Source organism: Podarcis filfolensis (genome assembly GCF_964270895.1).
Source record: "Podarcis filfolensis genome assembly, chromosome: 7".
NCBI lineage: Eukaryota > Metazoa > Chordata > Lepidosauria > Squamata > Lacertidae > Podarcis > Podarcis filfolensis.
Window position 1 is genome coordinate 53,966,085 of NC_139603.1, and position 19,513 is coordinate 53,985,597.

Below are 19,513 nucleotides of genomic sequence, written 5' to 3' on the forward strand. Positions count from 1 at the left end.
TTTATTTAGTTGATTTATGTGCATTCTTTTATAGCAGCCCGCCAGATCAGAAGGCATTTTGGGTGCTGCTTGCCCTTTAGAAGACATCTAAAGGCAGCCCTGTTTAGGGAAGATTTTAATGTTTGATGCATTACTGTATTTTAATATTTTGTTGGAAGCCCCCCAGAGTGGCTGAAATGAATGGAGCTATTTAAAATCTACTTAATGTCTTCTCCTGTTCACTCATGGCAGTTTAGAAGGGTGCACTTAGTGGATAAATGTTAAGACTTATTAAGAAAGCAAAGATACAAATCAAGGGGCAGGGGGGTCTTACTTTCTGTAACCCAGTAACTGAACATCACATCACTGCTACTTATCTGCAGAGTAGGGAAGATGTTGGCAAGGTGGGTATGTTTCAAAGACATTGATGGAGCCAATCCAGTGCTCCTGCTTTGTATGTTTATACCATGCTGACCTCACTCCCAACTTGCCATTCCCCCTGTACCTCCGGTTAAACAGCAGGAATGTGAACAGTCAGAGGTCAGGTGAGCAGCAGTGCCCCACCACACTGTCTGCTACTGCTGTAACCCATCATTGCACAATGCAGTGAAATGTGTCCTGAGGTTGCTGTGCTAGCTTAAAGAATAGGTACATTCACACCTCCAGTTAAGCTGGTGTGGTTTTGAAATGGGGTGACACACCCCACCAAGGTGATTTCCACCCTTGCATGCAGGAAGTCTCACTATGTGGGCAGCAGTTAGGTGAGAAAACCAATGTGACAAGTTCAGAAGGAATTGGTGCTGCTTTCCAAGTGAGACGTAGGCAAGTGACAGTCAGATTTTCAAGTAAGTATGAGGGCCTTTACAGATGACCTGTTCATTGGGCCTTCATCCTGATTTGTTTACAGGGAGGTTATATTATGTTGTGTCAAGCAATTGCTTTCACACATGTCCAGTGCACTTCCCTGTCACTTTCTGTATCGCAAAAAAAAAAATCTGATTTGGGGAGGAAGAGGGTTTGTTGTTTAAGAGGGTCAAATCAGTTTTTTATGATTTTCAATTTTATATATTTCAATAATTTTACAATCATTTTAACATTTCAAAACTCGACTTCCTTCCCCCTCTTTCTGTGGCTCCTTAAATTTATTTTGTATATTCTCTGCATATTCCAAATTAACGTAACTTACTCATATATTCATCTATTTTAAATATATACTCTTATAAAACTGCAAGTTTTCGCAATTATCCTGCCAATGTTCTAATCTGTTTACCGTTTATTTGTAAATATTCAATAAACCATTTCCATTCTTTTATAAAAAGTTTGTTACCTTGATTTCTTATTTTTCCATTAAGTTTCGCCATTTGTGATTATTTCATAATTTTTTGTACCCGTTTTTCTTTCATTGGGACGACTTCTTTCCATTTTTAGGCAAGTAACATTCTTGCCGCTGTAGTCGCATACCTGAATAAATTTCTATACAGTTTGGGTAGTTTTGTCCCTATAATTCCCAAAAGGAAAACTTCTGGTTTTCTTACAAATGTTACCTCTTATTTAATTCATTATATATCATTTCCCAGTAAGCTTTTTTTTAAAAAAAAATTATTTTTATTCAATTTTCCACTTTAACCATCCAATCAAATCACATTAAATGTTCCAAATTATACATATCAAATAATCTGAATATTCTGCCAAATTAAAATTTTTTAATAGGACTTCCGATGCTTCAAGTTCGGAAGGTTCTATCTCATACTTCTACTGCTTTTCATAGTCATTTCCAATGGTTCCTCTAATTCTTTCTGTTGTTAACCTTCCTTCTTTCACAGCCTCTGAGTTGTTCCCACAAGTGAGTTAAAACAAGCAATGATGTGTTTCTGTGTGGATTTTATGTCTAGGATTCCCCTCTAAAAGTTCGCAGCATCTCCTCACACGCTGGTGTTTCTGCCAAATCAATCCAAAGGTCTTTTCACTGCTGGCAGCCACCATCTTCACTCACTTCTGATGAAATCAAGTCTAAGCGTCTGTTCAGTAATTTTCCCAGACCAGTTGCATCATATCCTATCTTTCTTAAATACTTCATTGAAATGATGATATTGTATCCATTTATCAGGAAGCAATAATCAACTCCTGGCTTGTTGCCCAGGAATGTCCAAAGACAAGGGAATGTTTCTTATTATCCTCTTTTTATTCATTATTTACAGAGAGAGGCTATAGAACTCAGCCTGTTGATAACGGCATTGTCCTGAGTGAATCTCCACACACCCCTCCGTCTCTCCCACTTCCTCATTCATCATTTCTACATGTGCTGCTTCATGCCCTCTGTCTTTGAGCTCTTTGCTCTCCTACTTTCAAGGCTCGCTGGGTTCTGAGAGAGGGGGGTCTGGAATGTTTTCTAAAGACAGTGTGTCCGTCAGCTGTCGCCCCCCCCTACTGCTTCCTCCTCCTCTCCCTTTATTTCCCAACTTTCTCCCTCATCTGCCTCTGAGTTGTGACCTTCCTCAAACCCCTCTTGTAAATCTAAATTGTCTTCCTCTTCCTCCTCCCTGGAAAGGTCAGGCTGGGGAGGCAGTCTCCACCATTCCTCCTCTGCTCAGTCCCTGACACAATGTTGTTAATTTTCCTGATAAATCCTTAAATTCTTTTAATTGATACTCCCCTCCCTCTTGTTTTAAGAAATTTTTATAAGTTGTCCAACCTTCTATCATATTCTTTTTATTTACCACTATGGCTTCCAATGGTGAGAGCCAAAGTGGTGTTTTTGCCTCTATAATAGATTTTTGTATTTATTCCATACTCTGTACAAATTTTTCCTAATTACAGTGGTACCTCGGGTTACATACACTTCAGGTTACAGACGCTTCAGGTTACAGACTCCACTAACTCAGAAAGAGTACCTCGGGTTAAGAACTTTGCTTCAGGATGAGAACAGAAATTGTGCTTCAGTGGCAGCAGGAGGCCCCATTAGCTAAAGTGGTGCTTCAGGTTAAGAACAGTTTCAGGTTAAGAACGAACCTCTGGAACGAATTAAGTACTTAACCCGAGGTACCACTGTATATTTGTAAATCCTTTACATACTTTCACCTTTTCATACCATAAATAAGTGTGCCAACTGAAAATATTATCATGACCTTCTAAGTTTAAAATATGTGAATTCTCCAATGTCATCCATTCCTTCAACCAACAAAGATGCTTCCTAATATAGTCTCATATCTGGCAGGGAGAACCCTCCTCTCACCTTTGCATCTATCAATATTTTATTCTTATTTTTTCCCCTTGCCAAATATATTTAAAAATATATTTTTGCCATGTGTTGAAACAATCTGTCTTGCCGATGACCAGAACTGATTGAAACAAAAATAACATTCTAGGTAATGCATTTATTTTTATAGTCGACTCTGTCTAATAGTGAAAGATTCATTATGTTCCAGGGTCAAATCAGGTTTAATTGTGCAACCTAAATTTGTTGGTATGTGAATGAATCCCACTTGAAAATTGCAACAAGTGTGATTGATTTTCCCATGACAGGATCTTGATCAGTGGATATTTCCTGTGGATATGTCTGCAGATTTCATTATTCTGTGTGGCATTCGCACAGTGCCCCGGTTGTTCCATGGACTATTGACCCTGCACCACTACGGCTTCTCTCTTCCACTGCCACCAACCAGGTTTCAGACTCAGTCAGGTTGTAACTTATTAACAAAGATTCCAGTTTATTGTGAACGCAAACAAATTTTAAATACTTTGAAACACTGTAATCCAATTCACTCTCTTTGTCTCCCCTCTGTCTCTAACTCACTCTGACTCCTATGCCTCCCACCCACAAGAACCAACCGAACTAACTGCCAAAACCCCTGTGTTGAGCCTTAAACACAGTTAGGCTCCACTCCTGAGCTATCTTATTGGTCAGCCTATTAACCCTTTCTCTCCCCCCCCCCCCAAGTACGACATCTCCATAATGAGTGGGCAAACGCCACATTCTGGCATCATTATTCCAGTAAAAGCAAGTAGCCACTTTGAGGACTTTTGTCAAAAAGCAGACTAAAATGCATACTATGACTAAACTTGAGCTGGATTGATATTATTTCCATGGCACAATCTATGTCCCTGGCACTTTATATGATCACGTAAGCTGGAAGATATAACTGTTGGAAATAGTTCTGGAAATAAGAAAGGGTAGAGGGAGGGAAAGAGAACTGAAGTGGACAAATGAAGTTAAACACATTAAGCTTCATTTCTCTTCATGCTGAGGTTTATGGGACTAAGATAATCAAAGGATTCATGGAAGTGGTAGGCTATTCAGTATCCATTAAGAGGAATACTCTGAGTTGCATCAAAATGTAATGGATCTGAACTGGAAGTCTGAACTGGCTTCCAGTAACCTAGGCACAATTAAATCTATGCCTAATTCTCCTAAGCTACTTCAGGCCTACATAAGATGAACCCATAATTACAGATGGAAGGACCTGTCCATTTTAGTTCTATCAGGTTCTCATTTTTCCAATCCTAAATTCAGTTCTTCACATTTCTGCAGCAGTACATTTTTGTATGTAGTTTTGACTAATGTTCACATTTTTGCAAGCATTTTTTGTGTTATTTTCACTAACATATTCATTTTTATCCACATTTCCCCCTGATATATTCATTTTTGTATACATTGGTTGGAGAACTGTATGACACAATCAAACACAATGAGAGTGCGAGCCTCTTCAAGTTTTCTTGGAAGTGAACTCCCAGGAAAGAGTGCATAATGACAGCATTGCAAGGTAGTCTGCGGTTAAAATTGCAGCTCACCTATGCAAAACACCTTTCAGGTTCCAACAGCAAAAAGTAAATGCTCTCACTTGGCTCAAATCCAAGAGGCATTTAAACTATTATAATCTGCTGTGGGACCTGCTGCTTTAGGGTGGATAATTAATTTAATAATAATAATAGTAATATAGAAGCATTATATATCATTTCCCAGTAAGCTTTAACCTTACTACAAGACCACAATGGGCAGGGTGGTGCAGCCTTTTTTTGATGCTTGAGGACAAAGTGGGAAATGCCACCCTGCTCTGCTGCACCACATATCCTGCTGCCTCCACTGCCAGCACGGCCACTACATTACCCATCGCCACTGTCCCCACTACCACCCGCATTGGTGCCGATTACTGGTGAGATCTCACAAGGTATTTTACCATTAAAAGTATAAGCCGGACTGTGTCTTTATTTGCAAATAAGACACATCGAACAGACTGAAACCTTTTTTTATCATTTTTATTGATTTTCCAATAAAAACAGCCAATCAACATATCCACATCATATTCCAATTAAAAACAAGAAACTGAAATTTTAAAAGGACCAAATTGTAATACAAATTGTAATCATTAATTTTTCTGGGCTCCCCATAGTCTGGACCTCTGAAGCATATCTCCAAATCTTCAGTTCTGCCTCTTCTCGTTGTTTTCATATTTTCCGCCTTCTGGTCTTAACGCTTTAAAGTTCTCCGTCCCTGGCTATGCGATTCTCAATCATGTCAAAAATCATACGTCCTTTCATCCACCGAATACAGCTTTATTTGTAAATATATTTTCTTTTCAACTGTCTATTTACCAGCGCAGCATTTCCTGACTTCATTCCAATCTTCCAATCCAGGCTGTTGCCCAAGTTTATCCTTTGAAGTTTATTCTTTGAAGTTTCCTAATTCTGCTGGATCTCTCAGCGGCTTTTGACACCATCAACCATAACATCCTTCTGGACCATCTAGAGGGGCTGGGAGCTGGGGGCACTGTTATACAGTGGTTCCGCTCCTTTCTCCTGGGCCGTGTCCAGAAAGTGGTGTTGGGGGATGAGTGTTCAGACCCCTGGGCTCTCACTTGTGGGGTGCCTCAGGGTTCTGTCCTCTCCCCCATGCTTTTTAATATCTATATGAAGCCACTGGGAGAGATCATCAGGGGGTTTGGGCTGGGTGTTCATCAGTATGCAGATGACACCCAGCTCTACCTCTCTTTTAAATCAGAACCAGTGAAGGTCCTGTGTGAGTGCCTGGAGGCGGTTGGAGGATGGATGGTGGCTAACAGATTGAGGTTGAATCCTGACAAGACAGAAGTACTGTTTTTGGGGGACTGGGTGGGCGGGGGTGGGGGACTCCCTGGTCCTGAATGGGGTAACTGCGCCCCTGGGAGCCTGGGAGTCATTTTGGACTCACAGCTGTCCATGGAGGTGCAGGTTAATTCTGTGTCCAGGGCGGCTGTCTACCAGCTCCACCTGGTATGCAGGCTGAGACCCTACCTGCCTGCTGATTGTCTTGCCAGAGTGGTGCATGCTCTAGTTACCTCCCGCTTGGACTACTGCAATGCGCTCTGCGTAGGGCTACCTTTGAAGGTGACCCAGAAACTGCAATTAATCCAGAATGCGGCAGCTAGACTGGTGCCTGGGAGTGGCCGCTGGGACCATATAACACTGGTCCTAAGAGATCTGCATTGGCTCCCAGTACGTTTCCAAGCACAATTCAAAGTGTTGGTGCTGACCTTTAAAGCCCTAAACGGCCTCATTCCTGTATACCTGAAGGAGCGTTTCCACCCCCATCGTTCAGCCCGGACACTGAGATCCAGCGCTGAGGGCCTTCTGGCGGTTCCCTCATTGCGAGAAGTGAGGTTACAGGGAACCAGACAGAGGGCCTTCTCGGTAGTGGCGCCCACCCTGTGGAATGCCCTCCCTTCAGATGTGAAGGAAATAAGCAGCTATCTTCTCTTTAAAAGACATCTGAAGGCAGCCCTGTTTAGGGAGGTTTTTAATATTTCATGCTCTATTGTTTTTAACATTTGATTGGAAGCTGCCCAGAGTGGCTGGGGAAACTCAGCCAAATAGGCGGGGTATAAATAAATTATTATTATTATTAATTATTATTATTATTATTATTTATTATTATTATTATTATTATTATTATTATTATTACGCAGCAACTCCCAAGATGTTAAATCACTCCCGAACAGAGTGAAACTTAATACCCCAGTATGTCTGCTTAGGATTGCAGCTTAAGCCAATTGGATTGTTAAGTTTCAGAAAGAGCCATTTCTCGTTTGACTCTTTGTATTCTAGTACAATCATAAGTCGGTGGGTGGGTGGGTGGGTGTCCCCCCCCGCCGCCCCCAGCAAATACATTGCAGTTTTGACTGTAAAGATCAGCTATAATTGAGCAGGTTCTGGAGCAGCAGAAAGCATTTCAGGTACATTCTAGCTCACAATTAAAATCAGCTAACTTATATATTGTCTATAAACAACTTTGTATGGAATTGTTTTAGAAAGGTGTTTTTGTTTTGTTTTTGTTTTTTTGTGGAAGGGGAAGAGGGTTAAATAGCATAGAATTCTGTGTAAAGATTAATGCAGCCTCTGGGATGACAGTTCAAAGTGATAAATTGTCTTATGTTTTTTTTTCTAGGAGAAAAGTGAAGAAGCAACATCACTTTGGAGTAAAAATAATCATTTGTTTTTATTTATTTCATTACAGTGGATGAAATTATTGCTGTAACATCAGATGTTTCAGGGCAAGAAAATGTGGCTTGGTTTACTCACATGCTGAAAAACTGGATTGGTTTCGGATACCTGGGAGAAAATGCAAGCTATGTGGGTTACCTTTTCGGACTGCTATTAATGCTTTTAATGCTGTCACAGGCAATATATATCTCCATGTTTTGCATGATGTACATTTTTAGCTTTCTTCTCTATATTTACAAGAAAATGAATAACATAGTTCAAGACACTTCTACTGAAGCATGGGTCACACCAAGAAGGCGGCTTACAAGTGCTTTGGATATAATTGGAAAGATATGGCATGGTAAGCAAGTATTTCCTTAAACAACAATAGTGACAATGTTATCAGTGCAGGCTTGTCCTTTACACCAAATGAGGCTCTGTCCCAGCAGCCTTAGTATGCCATCAGCCAGCCCACATTTTCCTGCATTCTTACTTATATCTAGTCCAGAGGGTGGCATAAGCTGCCAGCTTCTTCTTTCTTAGCCCCAGCGTTACCATGGAGCATAGGGGCACTCTTGACCTCTCTGCCTTCTGCCTTAGCAGTTCAAACAGGCACCAGTAACCACTGAATGCTATAAACCACTTCACGTCAGAAAACTGAGCTTCAGGATTAAGCTCTGAAGCAAAAGGATGAATATTGTCACTGCGCAACCAGGAACTCGGGGGTCAATATCATCAGCAGAAAAAGAAACCTCAGCTTGAAATGGTTTTTATAGGCCTGACAAAATGAATAAGTCCATACCTGTGACTAAATTACAATAAACGGGGGGCCAGATGAACCTTCCTAATAAGGGTATTCCACAAGTAAAGGTACTATCTGAAGTTTCCATTTGCTTCAGCTTCTTCTGGTGGAAGGAGGCTTCCTTGACAAATACCTCAGCACACAGGCAGACTGCTGCAAGGCTGGTCAGCCCTAAACATTTCGGGGAATATCATGAAAGAAGGGAATCTGATTTTCAGTAAAGGTGTTGTAGGGAACAAACTTGGGCCATCACATAGAAAGAGCTGCATATGAAAAGACGGGCCATATAATCTGATCCTAAAACTCAGTTCTTCTTAAAGCTGCACCAAAACCCCCACTTAACTTCATCTTGCAATATCATTCACATGTGGCAAAATTGATGGACATTTTGGAGATGTGGCAGGGATCGTAGCAAAAGGCAGTGAAGAAGTGTGATGGCAGAAACATTTTTCTAGGTGGCTAGTGGCCTCTATTTTTCCTCCACAAATCCCCTGGGACAAGTTGCTAATTGTTTTCCTCCAATGATTATGTAACATGTATGACAGCAATAGTAATCTGTTGCATTTTGTGCTCTTTTCAGGTTATGAAGTCATTGGCATAGAGCATATACCAGAAGGACCAGGGGTGATTGTTTATTATCATGGAGCTTTTGTTTTGGATTATATGCTCTTTGTAGCTAGATTATATACACTGACTGGAAGACAGATCTACAGTGTAGCTGATAATGGGTTGTATCTACTACCAGGTAAAATACTTTTACTTTATATTTAGAATTAGAATATTGAAAATGACTCTAATACTGTGATGCGTCATAAAGAATATCTATCTGCTGGCTCTGTAATATCATTTCCGCCCTAGAAGACTTCCAAATCCAAAGTATGGGCTTCCACTGAAAGGATACAATAAAGTGTTGTTAGGGCAGACAATGGTCAATTCTAATTCGCAAATACAGTGGTACCTTGGTTGTCGAATGTAATACATTCCGGAAGACCATTCAACTTCCGAAACGTTCGAAAACCAAGGTGCAATGGGCGGTTGGCAAATTCCATTGAGAAAATGGAGAAACTTACCTCGGAAGCCGTTTGACTTCCGAGGCACGTTCGAAAATGGAAGCATTCACTTCCGGGTTTTTTGCGTTCAGGTTCCAAATCATTCGGCTTCCAAGATGCTCGAAAACCAAGGTTCCACTGTAGTATGTTAGACCCAGTGGTGGCTGGTAGCATTTTGACTTGGTAGGGCAACAATTTATAACCTTGCTGATACATGTGCCATTACATGTGCTGAGTATAGTTGTATAGGATTCAGTGGCGTAGTGTGGGTTGTCAGCACCCGGGGCAAGGCAAGTAATTTGCGCCCCCTAACCCGTGGATTTGCGCCCCCTAACCCTAACCCTAACCCCCAGATGTTGCGCCCGGTGCGGCCGGGCCCCCCTGCACCCCCCACGCTACGCCACTGATAGGATTACACTATAAGAATTTGGTGGATACATTTGCATTGTAGCATGTACCAGAGTGTTACTCTCTCATACTTACATTTCAGTTAAACAATATACATCAGAAAGATTGCCTACCATAGGGCTATACCTTCCCTGTTTCGACTTTTCAGAAAAAAGTCTATTGCTAGAAAACATGAGAGAATGGAAGAAATGTCTACACAGTCTACACATCCTAATTATCTTACTTTGAAAGACTGCCAAGCAGTCTTAATGGGGCCACATCACTGGAAACTGTATAATATCTATCTATACTATAAATAATACTGATAAAAATGTGATTTGTTCTGGGTGTATTTTTCAGGTGTCAGACCACTTCTTGATTTATTTTTTTGCCTAAAAGGCAATAAAGATGAATGTGTGAAAATTCTGAAGAAGGGCCATTTATTGGGGATTGCACCTGGTGGACTTAGAGAAGGAAACTTTAGTGATGAGAACTACAACCTGGTGTGGGGTAAACGTACAGGTTTTGCACAAGTGGCTTTACAGGCCAAAGTGGTAAGTAGCCTATTTGTAGTAATTATACATTGCCCGCAGTATTGTTGATTGTGTGCAGTCAGTTGGTATTAAAACACACTTGTACTGAAGAAATATGGCACAAATTTTACAGACATGGAGACTGAAATACATGGTTGGCTTCCAGTGAGCGGTGAGTTCACCATTTATTTCTAAATAGTAGCAAAAAGTGTTTTTACAGCTGGGCTTTAACACATTGTTGCCACTACAAAGATAAAGTGTTCAATTAAGTTGTACTGGGTTTTTAAAAAACTGAATATTTTATTGACAGGTTTTTTTAAAGATATACAATATGTGGTTCTTTTTGCCAACTGTTCAGTTTCTGAGCACTTATTTTCATGGATTTATCACTGCTTACTAAGCCAAAGCCTAAAACTGGGCTTCTTGCAGTCAAAAATATGTTGAGACTACTTTTTCTGGGCCAGCAGGGCTGGGGAGGCTCTTATAATTTTAAAATTTTAAAGTCTGGGAGCCAGTTAAAATGTTTAGTTTTTATCTTTCCTTTCCTTTTTTGAAAGCCCATCATTCCTATGTTTACACAAAATCTTCGAGAAGGATACAGAACATATGGGAAAATATGTGAGCTACACTTTTTATGTTCCTTTCTATATATCGTCACCCTTAATGTAACTTCTGCAATGTACTTTATCGTCCTCATGAATTGGCAACATATCCCATTCATGAAATCTATGTTTATCTGATGTATGCTGCTGCTGAGTTTCGTTAGGAAGTAGAGTTTGAATAGGTTCACTCTAAAGACCACCTAGGACAATGCTTACTGTCCATCATGAATCAGTGGTAAGCTGAAGTAGCTAGCAGCTGACACACAACAACCGATGAAAAGCGTTCAGGAAAGCTTTTGGTCAGTGGAGATTGCCAGGGCTGACCCAAGGCACTTTGCTAGCTGAAGCGAGAGGCAAGATTATGATTCCATCCCTTTGGTCTTGTACAGAATCCTACTGGGCTGTCAGTCGAATCTTACTTGGCGTGTCCTCCACTGCACCTGAGGACATCAGACTAGCTTATTATTATTTATTTAATTTGTTGGTAGTTTTATCTTGCTCAGGACAACCCAAAGTGACTTAGTTTAGAGGTTCCTGGGCTGGCTGCAGGTGTACACAGCTGCATCCTTCACCCCTTGTCAACACTCATCTGCAGCTCTGCATGGTGCCTGATTTCTGCCCACTCACAGAGCTGCACTGCGACATCTGCAGGTGTTTCATGAGCAAGGTGATACATGCACAGTGTTTACTGGAGTGTATGGCCTGAGCTGGCTGCATGTGTGCTTGCTTGCTTGCTTGCTTGCTTAGTCAGGAGCCGTTTCCAATAGCACTGCCAGTGGCACATTGGAAGGAAGCAACCAGCCAGCCAGCTCAGCCCAACCACTAGCATTGCCATTGTTAGGGCACTGGTTCAGGAGGATGAGAATGGTGGAAGTGCAACTGCATTACTCGGCCTAATGGTAGAGCTGAGCTTAGAGGTTGTATTTGCTTAGTTCTGTGTGATGTGGCCCCTAAGACACTGTGTGGCTTAGGGTGCCGGCTGAACCTAGGACTGTGGTTAAGCGATCTCCTTCTTAATCACAATCTGTAGCCAATAACAAATATTGGCTACAGGTCATGGTTAAGGAGAAGGCATATCCTCAACCCCAGACTCAGACCGCTCGCTAAGCCAAACCTTGGTTTAGCTGATGCCACACACTGCGTTAAAAGATCAAAGCTGCAGTGAGAAGCCTGCATGTTTGGGCTAAGGCGTGGCTTGGCAAAGTGGCTTATATACCGTATTTTTTGCCCTATAGGACGCACCGGCCCATAGGACGCACCTAGATTTGGGGGGGGAATAAAGGGGGGATTATTTCCCCCCCCCACAGGCGTGGGGCTGGGGCGGGGGAAGCCCGAGCTTCCCCCGACCCCAGCCCCCAGAACGGGAGCCAGAGCGATGCCGAAGCTGCGCGCCGGGCTCCCGAGGGTTGCGCAGAGCTTCCTGAAGCCTGGAGAGCGAGAGGGGTCGGTGCGCACCGACCACTCTCGCTCTCCAGGCTTCAGCAAAAGCCTGTATTCGCCCCATAGGACGCACACACATTTCCCCTTCATTTTGGAGGGGGGAAAGTGTGTCCTATAGGGCGAAAAATACGGTACATAAAGATTTCCACATCTGTGGGAACTTATTTTCTCTCTCAAAATATTTTTCTCTTTCAAATGCAGCACTACTGAAGTGGCTGTATGAGAAGACTCGGATATTTATCCTTCCCATTTATGGAGGGTTTCCAGTCAAATTCCGCACATATATTGGAGAACCCATCCCATATGATCCAGATATCACTGCTAAGGAGCTGGCTGAAAAAGTAAGTTACCTCTACACTCAAAAAACTGTCTACATATATTGGTTTCTTGTGCAAACCACAATTCAGTTTTGAATCATTTTCTGCATATGAAGTTACTGCTTATATAAGACCAAAACCTGGTATTCATTTTACGTATTTTATGCATGTTTGTCATTCAGCCTCTCTTTTTTATTTAAGTTATTGACACTAAGCAAAAGCTAGCTAACCCAAAGAGTTCTATAACTGACTAAATAGACCCACAATCTGTAATTACAGAACTTTTAGCTACATTTCTGCTTAGACAGAGATTGTGCTCCTCAGGACTGCTTTACAAATAACAATTTCATATGCAAATCCATTTGCCGCTTCTGGGGAACCAGATCATTATCTTTCCCCACCCATTGGGACAACTTGCACAGGTGGGTAGGGTTACATGATGATGACAGCAGGTGACTGATAGGTGAAGAGTCTTGCCCACCTGCCAAAGTTGACCTGCAGGGTGAAGAGGAGGGGCCTGCTTCATCAGCTCATTCCCTGCAGAAAGCATGTTGGTGAGATGGCATCCAGCAGGATTGAACCCTTGCCAGTCAGCTGACATCACCCATGGGCAAACCGGACCCCCTCATGGCCAAGATTGGCCTGCAGGCTAGAGGATCCCCACTCCTGTAGAAGAAAAATGACGTTGCACTGTAAAGTATGGCAGATGCACACATATATACAGTGGTACCTTGAGTTACAGATGCTTCAGGTTACAGACACTTCAGGTTACAGACTCCGCTAACCCAGAAATAGTACCTCGGGTTAAGAACTTAGCTTCAGGATCAGAACAGAAATCGTGCTCAGGCGACATGCCAGCAGCAGGAGGCCCCATTAGCTAAAAGTGATGCTTCAGGTTAAGAACAGTTTCAGGTTAAGAACGGATCTCCAGAATGAATTAAGTTCTTAACCCGAGGTACCACTGTATTGGGTTGCATATACACTTGTGTGTGTGCACAGCATAGTGCCCACTGAACAAACATACTTCATTACTACAGAAGTCAATTGCATTTAAGTAATACTCAGAGTCCATCAATTTTTATTGGGTCTACTCCAACTTAAGTGGATACTGCCGATGCTTCTGCAGATGAAGGTGATTTTATTTTTTGTTCTTATGCAGAAAAATTCTTACTTTTCCATTACAGTCGTACCTTGGTTGTCGAATGGAATCCATTCCAGAAGTCTGTTCAACTTCTGAAAACGTTCGACAACCAAGGTACAGCTTCCGATTGGCTGCAGGAGCTTCCTGCACTCAAGCGGAAGCCGTGGGAGCCCCACTGGATGTTTGGGTTCCAAAGAATATTCGCAAACCAGAACACTCATTTCCAGGTTTGCGGCTTTTGGGAGCCAAAACATTCGAGTTGCAAGGCATCCGGGATCCAAAGTACAACTGTAATGATATTGCTACCTGCGAATACCATTCTTCCAAATACTGAATATAATTTCATGTCTTTTCTTTTAACAGACAAAGATTGCCCTTGAAAATATTCGAAACAGATACCAAAAGAGACCAGGAAATATATTAAGAGCCCTCTTAGAACGATTTGATAAATATCACAAAGAGAACTAGTCTGTCCGCTTTGGATGTTCTGGTGGATGACTTATGCCAGGAATGAGACATGGTGTGTTTGTCCCTGTTGGTTCTGCTGGACCTCTTGGTGGGTTTCCTTGGTGGTATGCTTCTGGGCAGACTTGCTGATATGGGACTTGGAGGCACTGTTTTACAGTGACTGTTTCTTCCTGGAGGGACGAACCCAGAAGGTGGTGCTGGAGAACTCCTGTTTGATGCCTTAGCTGTTGGCCTGTGGGGTCCCTCGAAGTTCTATTCTGTCCCCCATCCTATTTAACATGTACATGAAACCTCTGGAGGAGGTTGTCCAGAGTTTCAGGGTTAAGTTGATGACACCCACCCTCTGTCAAGGATGCTGTAGTTGAGATTCCTGCATTGCAGGGACTTGGACTATATGACCCTTGGGAGTCCCTTCCAACTCTACAATTCTGTTTCTCCTTTCTACCTAAGGAAGCTGTCTCAGTTCTAAACCAGTATCTGTCATCAATAATTGAGACGTCTGATTTGGCCACAGTGACAACATGCCTTAGTTACATCCCTTTTGAATTACTGCAACATGCTCTACCTGGGGCTGCCTTTGAATAGTGTTCAGAAACTTCAGCTAGCTAAAGAAAACTGCAGCCAGATTGTTGACCAGGGCTGGTTATGGGGAACAGACATTCCCCTGCTAGAACAGATCACTGGCTGCCGCTATGTTTCCAGGTGCAACTCAAAGTGCTGGATATGAACTTTAAAGCCCTATACAGTGGGCGCTTGGGTTGCGAACATGATCTGTGCGGGATGCACGTTTGCAACCCGCAGCGTTCGCAACCCACAGCGGCGCGTCTGCGCATGCGCTGGTTGCGATTTGGTGCTTCTGCGCTTGCGCAAAGCGTGATTTAGCACTTCTGTGCACGCGTGGCCGTCGAAACCCCAAAGTAACCCGTTCCAGGACTTCCGGGTTTCGGCAGTCTGTAACCCAAAAAAACGCAACCTGAAGCGTCTGTAACCTGAGGTATGACTGTACAGCTTTAGGTCCAAGCTATCTGAAAGACTGTATTCCCTCATATGAAACTGCCTGGATTTTGAGATTTTTCAGGAGATGCCCTTATGGGCCTTTTGTGTGTTTTAGTGGTTCTTATTTTAATTTCTAAGCCACCTTGAGTCCTATCAGGGGAAAAAGTGGGGTATAGATAAAATATCATCATCATCATCATAGAATTGTATAGTTGGAAGGAACCCCAAGTGTCATCTAGTCCAACCCCTGCAATGCAGGAATCTCAGCTAAATCAGACATGTCAAATGGTCATCCAATTTCTGCTCTAAAATCTCCAAGGAGAGTCCACCACCTCTCATGGGAGTCAATGCATTGGGTTGTATCCCATGAAATTAATAGAACGTTGTCCTATCCATTAATTTCTACTCTTAGTAGGACTAGCATTAGATGCAACAACCTGCTTTATCTTATAAATTAATCTTTCATTCTTTTAAAACCTACCATTATGCAACCACTGTACGTTTTGAAACTATTAAAATGTGTACTTCTCCCCAGCTTAAGGCTATTATAAATTATGCAACAGAGCACTCATGCCATGTGATTCCCTGAACTCTATCTAGTTTAGATATGAGGTGTGAAATTTTCTTGGGTAGGCAGTCATTATAATCTGTTATCAGTATCAGGCAGTATTTTGCAAAGAAGCAAACAAAACAGCTATCCATACAATTACATCACCAAATTATATGATGCAGTTGGAATTAAGGTGTGCTTGGAAGTAACATCCACCAATTTTTAAAGGAGTGGTTGTGCAGTAGAGCCAATGTCTTAATGGGTGTGTGTAGGATTGCAGCCTTGGATTTGAGCTGCAATATAATCATACATGAACCTTATAGTCCAGCCCCCCACAAGGTCTGTGGGACAGTGGACCAGCCCCCTGCTGAAAAAGTTTGCTGACCCCTGGTTTACAGGGATTAAAACAAGCAAGACTGCAATAAAATAACACAAAAAACAATCAATACAACACCATTATAAAATCACAAATTATTTTAAACCAAGAAACTCCATTTAAAAGGTGGGGAACTTAGTAGCAATAATTCATTATAAAATAAAATAAAATAAAATCTACAGGGTAGTAGAACCAGTATAAAACCAGTGTAAAACATAGTTTAAAAGGTCTAAGAAAATAAAAAGCTATTTGTCTTGCTCAAGAAAGATATTACAGCAATTGCATGGTGTGCCTCTCTGACAATGGCATTCCACAGCCAAGGGACCAGTTCTGAACAGGCTTTCTTACATTGTTACGAGATCACTTTACCATAATTTTGATGTAACCTATGCATGGAATAGAAGGTTGAAAATCGAGTTATTGAGAGACACAGGAGCACAGACACAGCCAGGATTTTTGTTGGGGGGCAAGCTTTTGTTAGCGGGGGTGGAACCTTACATTTGTATTGACTTGTATTGATTTGTATTGATTTGAATACCCCCCTGCCCCCCCCCGGATACACCCATGTACAGGGCAGCCTACACCATCATGACCAAAATCCAGGTGAAGCAAATACTTAATAAAATTAATAGACTCTTATTTGGGGGGGGCAACTTGCCTTTATGTGCTTCCTTGTACTGTTTCATTTCCTTAATAAAGAAACTAACTGCATGTTAGCCTCGTGTCTACCTCTCTGACCTGCTCTCCCTGTCAGCCCCATGATACACCTGAAAATAATGACAATCTAGTCGTGATCATATAGTGGTTAGTACTCTGCATTGTGGAAATAATGACAATCAGGAAGTGCCCTGATTTTAAATCACAGAGCCTATGGTTTACCAATCAGAAGGTCGGCGGTTTGAATCCCCGCGAGAGGTGAGCTCCTATTGTTCGGTCCCTGCTCCTGCCAACCTAGCAGTTCAAAAGCATGTCAAAGTGCAAGTAGATAAATAGGTATCGCTCCGGCAGGAAGGTAAATGGCGTTTCTGTGCACTGCTCTAGTTTGCCAGAAGCGGCTTAGTCATGCTGGCCACATGACCCGGAAGCTGTCTGCGGAGTCGTCCGCGACTGGATTTAACTGTCAGGGGTCCCTTTACCTTTAAGTTTCCTAAGTATTTCTATGCATGCATTTAAAAGTGAAAGCTTGATTTATTGGGTTTAACTAATCACAATTTAGTCTATCATCAACGTGTTGCTTACAAAGGTCTGTGCCAATTGATTCTGTTGACCTTTTCAATAAAGATCCTATTTTTAAAAAACAAATGAACTGCTTGAATATTCAATTGCATTTATTCTTTGACTCAATAAATCCTCAGAGTGCCAGTTTCACAACAAGCCCACTCTCAGCATATTTGTATTGGCTAATTTAAGCACAAATTTGACTCATAGCTGTGAGGCATTTGCGAGCTTTTTTGCGGAGAAAGTCCTGTTGCCCCGCCGTGACCTCCCTGCCAATTTAGATAAAGTAATAGAACTGAAGGCCCCCTCAACTGTCTTCGGGTCCAGTATTGGACCATTTCGATCGGATACTCTCTGCTGATGTGGATAGATTCCTCCGAGCTGGCAGGCCCACCACTTGCCTCCTCAATCCGTGCCCGTCTTGGCTGATTAGGGCGTGCCCAGACGTTGTGTGGATCCCCCTGGTTGAAATTATCAATTTGTCCCTTGGCATGGGGACATTCCCAGGGGAGCTGAAGGAAGCAGTGGTGTATCCGCTCTTAAAGAAAACTTCATTAGATTCTTTAGATCTATTCAATTACCGCCCAGTTTCGAATCTTCCATATCTGGATAAGGTAATTGAGAGAGTGGTTGCTGAACAGCTTGGTAGGTTTCTGGAGGAAACATTGGCTTTAGATCCATTTCAGTCCAGTTTCCATCCTGGTTTTGGGACCGAAACAGCTCTGGTCGCCCTAATGGATGATCTCCGTAGACAACTGGATCAAGGTGGGTCAGGACTGCTGATTCTCTTAGATTTGTCAGCAGCCTTTAATATGGTCGATCATGATCTTCTGGACCACCGCCTCGCCGACGTGGGGATACAGGGCACAGCCCAACAAGGCTGTGCTCTTGCAAAAAACACCATGGTGGCTGTCACCAACGAAGGCCATTGGTCAACATGAGGGACAAGTGGGTAACATATAAATAAATTTTCTGGGAGGAAGATAATCAATTACAGCTTAAACATTTTGACGAGATAAAAAAAAGGGTTACAGGCTGGCTAGAGTATTACCAAAATACATGAATTATTCAAACAAGATAAAAAGAAGGGATTTGATCAAGAACTTTCAAGATTCGAGAAGGTCCTGATATACAATAACCAGAAAACTCTTATCTAAAATGTATAAAATTTAGAATAGTTGGTAAAGGATGAGGAGGTAAAATCAGCTATGGTGAAGTGGGCAGTGGACTTAGGTCATAATATACAGTTGTCAGAGTGGGGGAAATTATGGAAGGAGGACCTTAAATTCACCGCATGCTACACTATTAAGGAGAACTATATGAAGATGTTCTATAGGTGGCACTTAACACCGAGCAGACTTGCTTTAATGTATAAAAAAAAAAATGGACAAGTGTTGGAAATGTAAAGAAGTGGCGGGCACAACCTATCATGTTTGGTGGACATGTAAAAAGATGAAGGAATTTTGGGAGGTATTTTATAACAAATTTTAAAAGATGTTTAAAATCTTATTCTCCCAAAAGCCCGAAGCATTCCTCTTGGGGATCATTGGGAATGAAATTCCAAAAAACTTTAAGAAAGTATTTATGTATGCCACAACAGCAGCAAGTCTTGATTGCCTAGAATTGGAAAATGGAGACCTTGCCGACTAAGAGAGACTGGTTGATCATATTGATGGAGTAAGCGAAATTGGACAAGCTGACAGGTCAGATAAAACAATACAATTTTTTTTAAATGATTGGAATATATTCAAACAATATTTGAAAGGCTGATGCACATAAGCTCAGCTAACTAGCCAGGCTAGAGGCCTTGTGCCTTATCTTGTGCTAGGAGCAGCTTTACTCCCAAAGTTGTAAACAACATTCCTAAGTGTCTACATTTGACAAGAGAGAGTCCTTTGTTTCCTTGCCTAATGAATTGGTAATGAAGGAAAGACCATACATGGTATAATTAGTATTGTGTTGTAACTTTAGATTGGGGGAAGTTTAGGCATATGTATTGCTTTAACAGATAACAGCTATGTACCGTATTTTTCGCTCCATAGGGCGCGCCGGACCATAGGGTGCACCTAGTTTTTAGGTGGGGGAATAAAGGGGGGAAAATATTCCCCCCCCCCCAGGTCCAGGAGCGGTGGCAAGATTGCATGCAACCTCGCCGCCGCTCCCAGAGCTTGCGGGACTGGGGGTGGGGAAGCCCAAGCTTCCC

At 42.1% G+C, this 19,513-nt stretch overlaps 1 protein-coding gene across 4 annotated transcripts; it reads left to right on the forward strand.

Moving 5' to 3' along the window:
* Nucleotides 1–430: 430 nt before the first annotated feature.
* LOC310766612 (DGAT1/2-independent enzyme synthesizing storage lipids-like) lies at nt 431–19,401 on the forward strand. 4 transcript variants are annotated; one of them, XM_083623057.1, is made up of 7 exons: nt 431–824; nt 7,466–7,792; nt 8,814–8,978; nt 10,030–10,223; nt 10,760–10,820; nt 12,446–12,585; nt 14,066–19,401. In XM_083623057.1, the coding sequence occupies exons 1-7, from the start codon at nt 707–709 to the stop codon at nt 14,168–14,170; spliced, it is 1,110 nt and encodes a 369-aa protein (XP_083479183.1). In that variant the 5' UTR covers nt 431–706; the 3' UTR covers nt 14,171–19,401. The 4 variants fall into 4 exon arrangements, with proteins under 4 accessions (XP_083479183.1, XP_083479182.1, XP_083479184.1 ...); XM_083623056.1 differs by lacking the exon at nt 431–824 and adding an exon at nt 4,947–5,144; XM_083623058.1 differs by lacking the exon at nt 431–824 and adding an exon at nt 4,947–5,129.
* Nucleotides 19,402–19,513: the final 112 nt, after the last annotated feature.

Bases quoted from the DNA above. Each gene is read 5' to 3' on its own strand.
- LOC310766612 (XM_083623056.1), top strand. From the start codon at position 5,018: ATGCCACCCTGCTCTGCTGCACCACATATCCTGCTGCCTCCACTGCCA. The intron at 10,821-12,445 runs GTGAGCTACACT...TTTCAAATGCAG, and splicing joins CAGAACATATGGGAAAATAT to CACTACTGAAGTGGCTGTAT. The intron at 12,586-14,065 runs GTAAGTTACCTC...TTCTTTTAACAG, and splicing joins CTAAGGAGCTGGCTGAAAAA to ACAAAGATTGCCCTTGAAAA.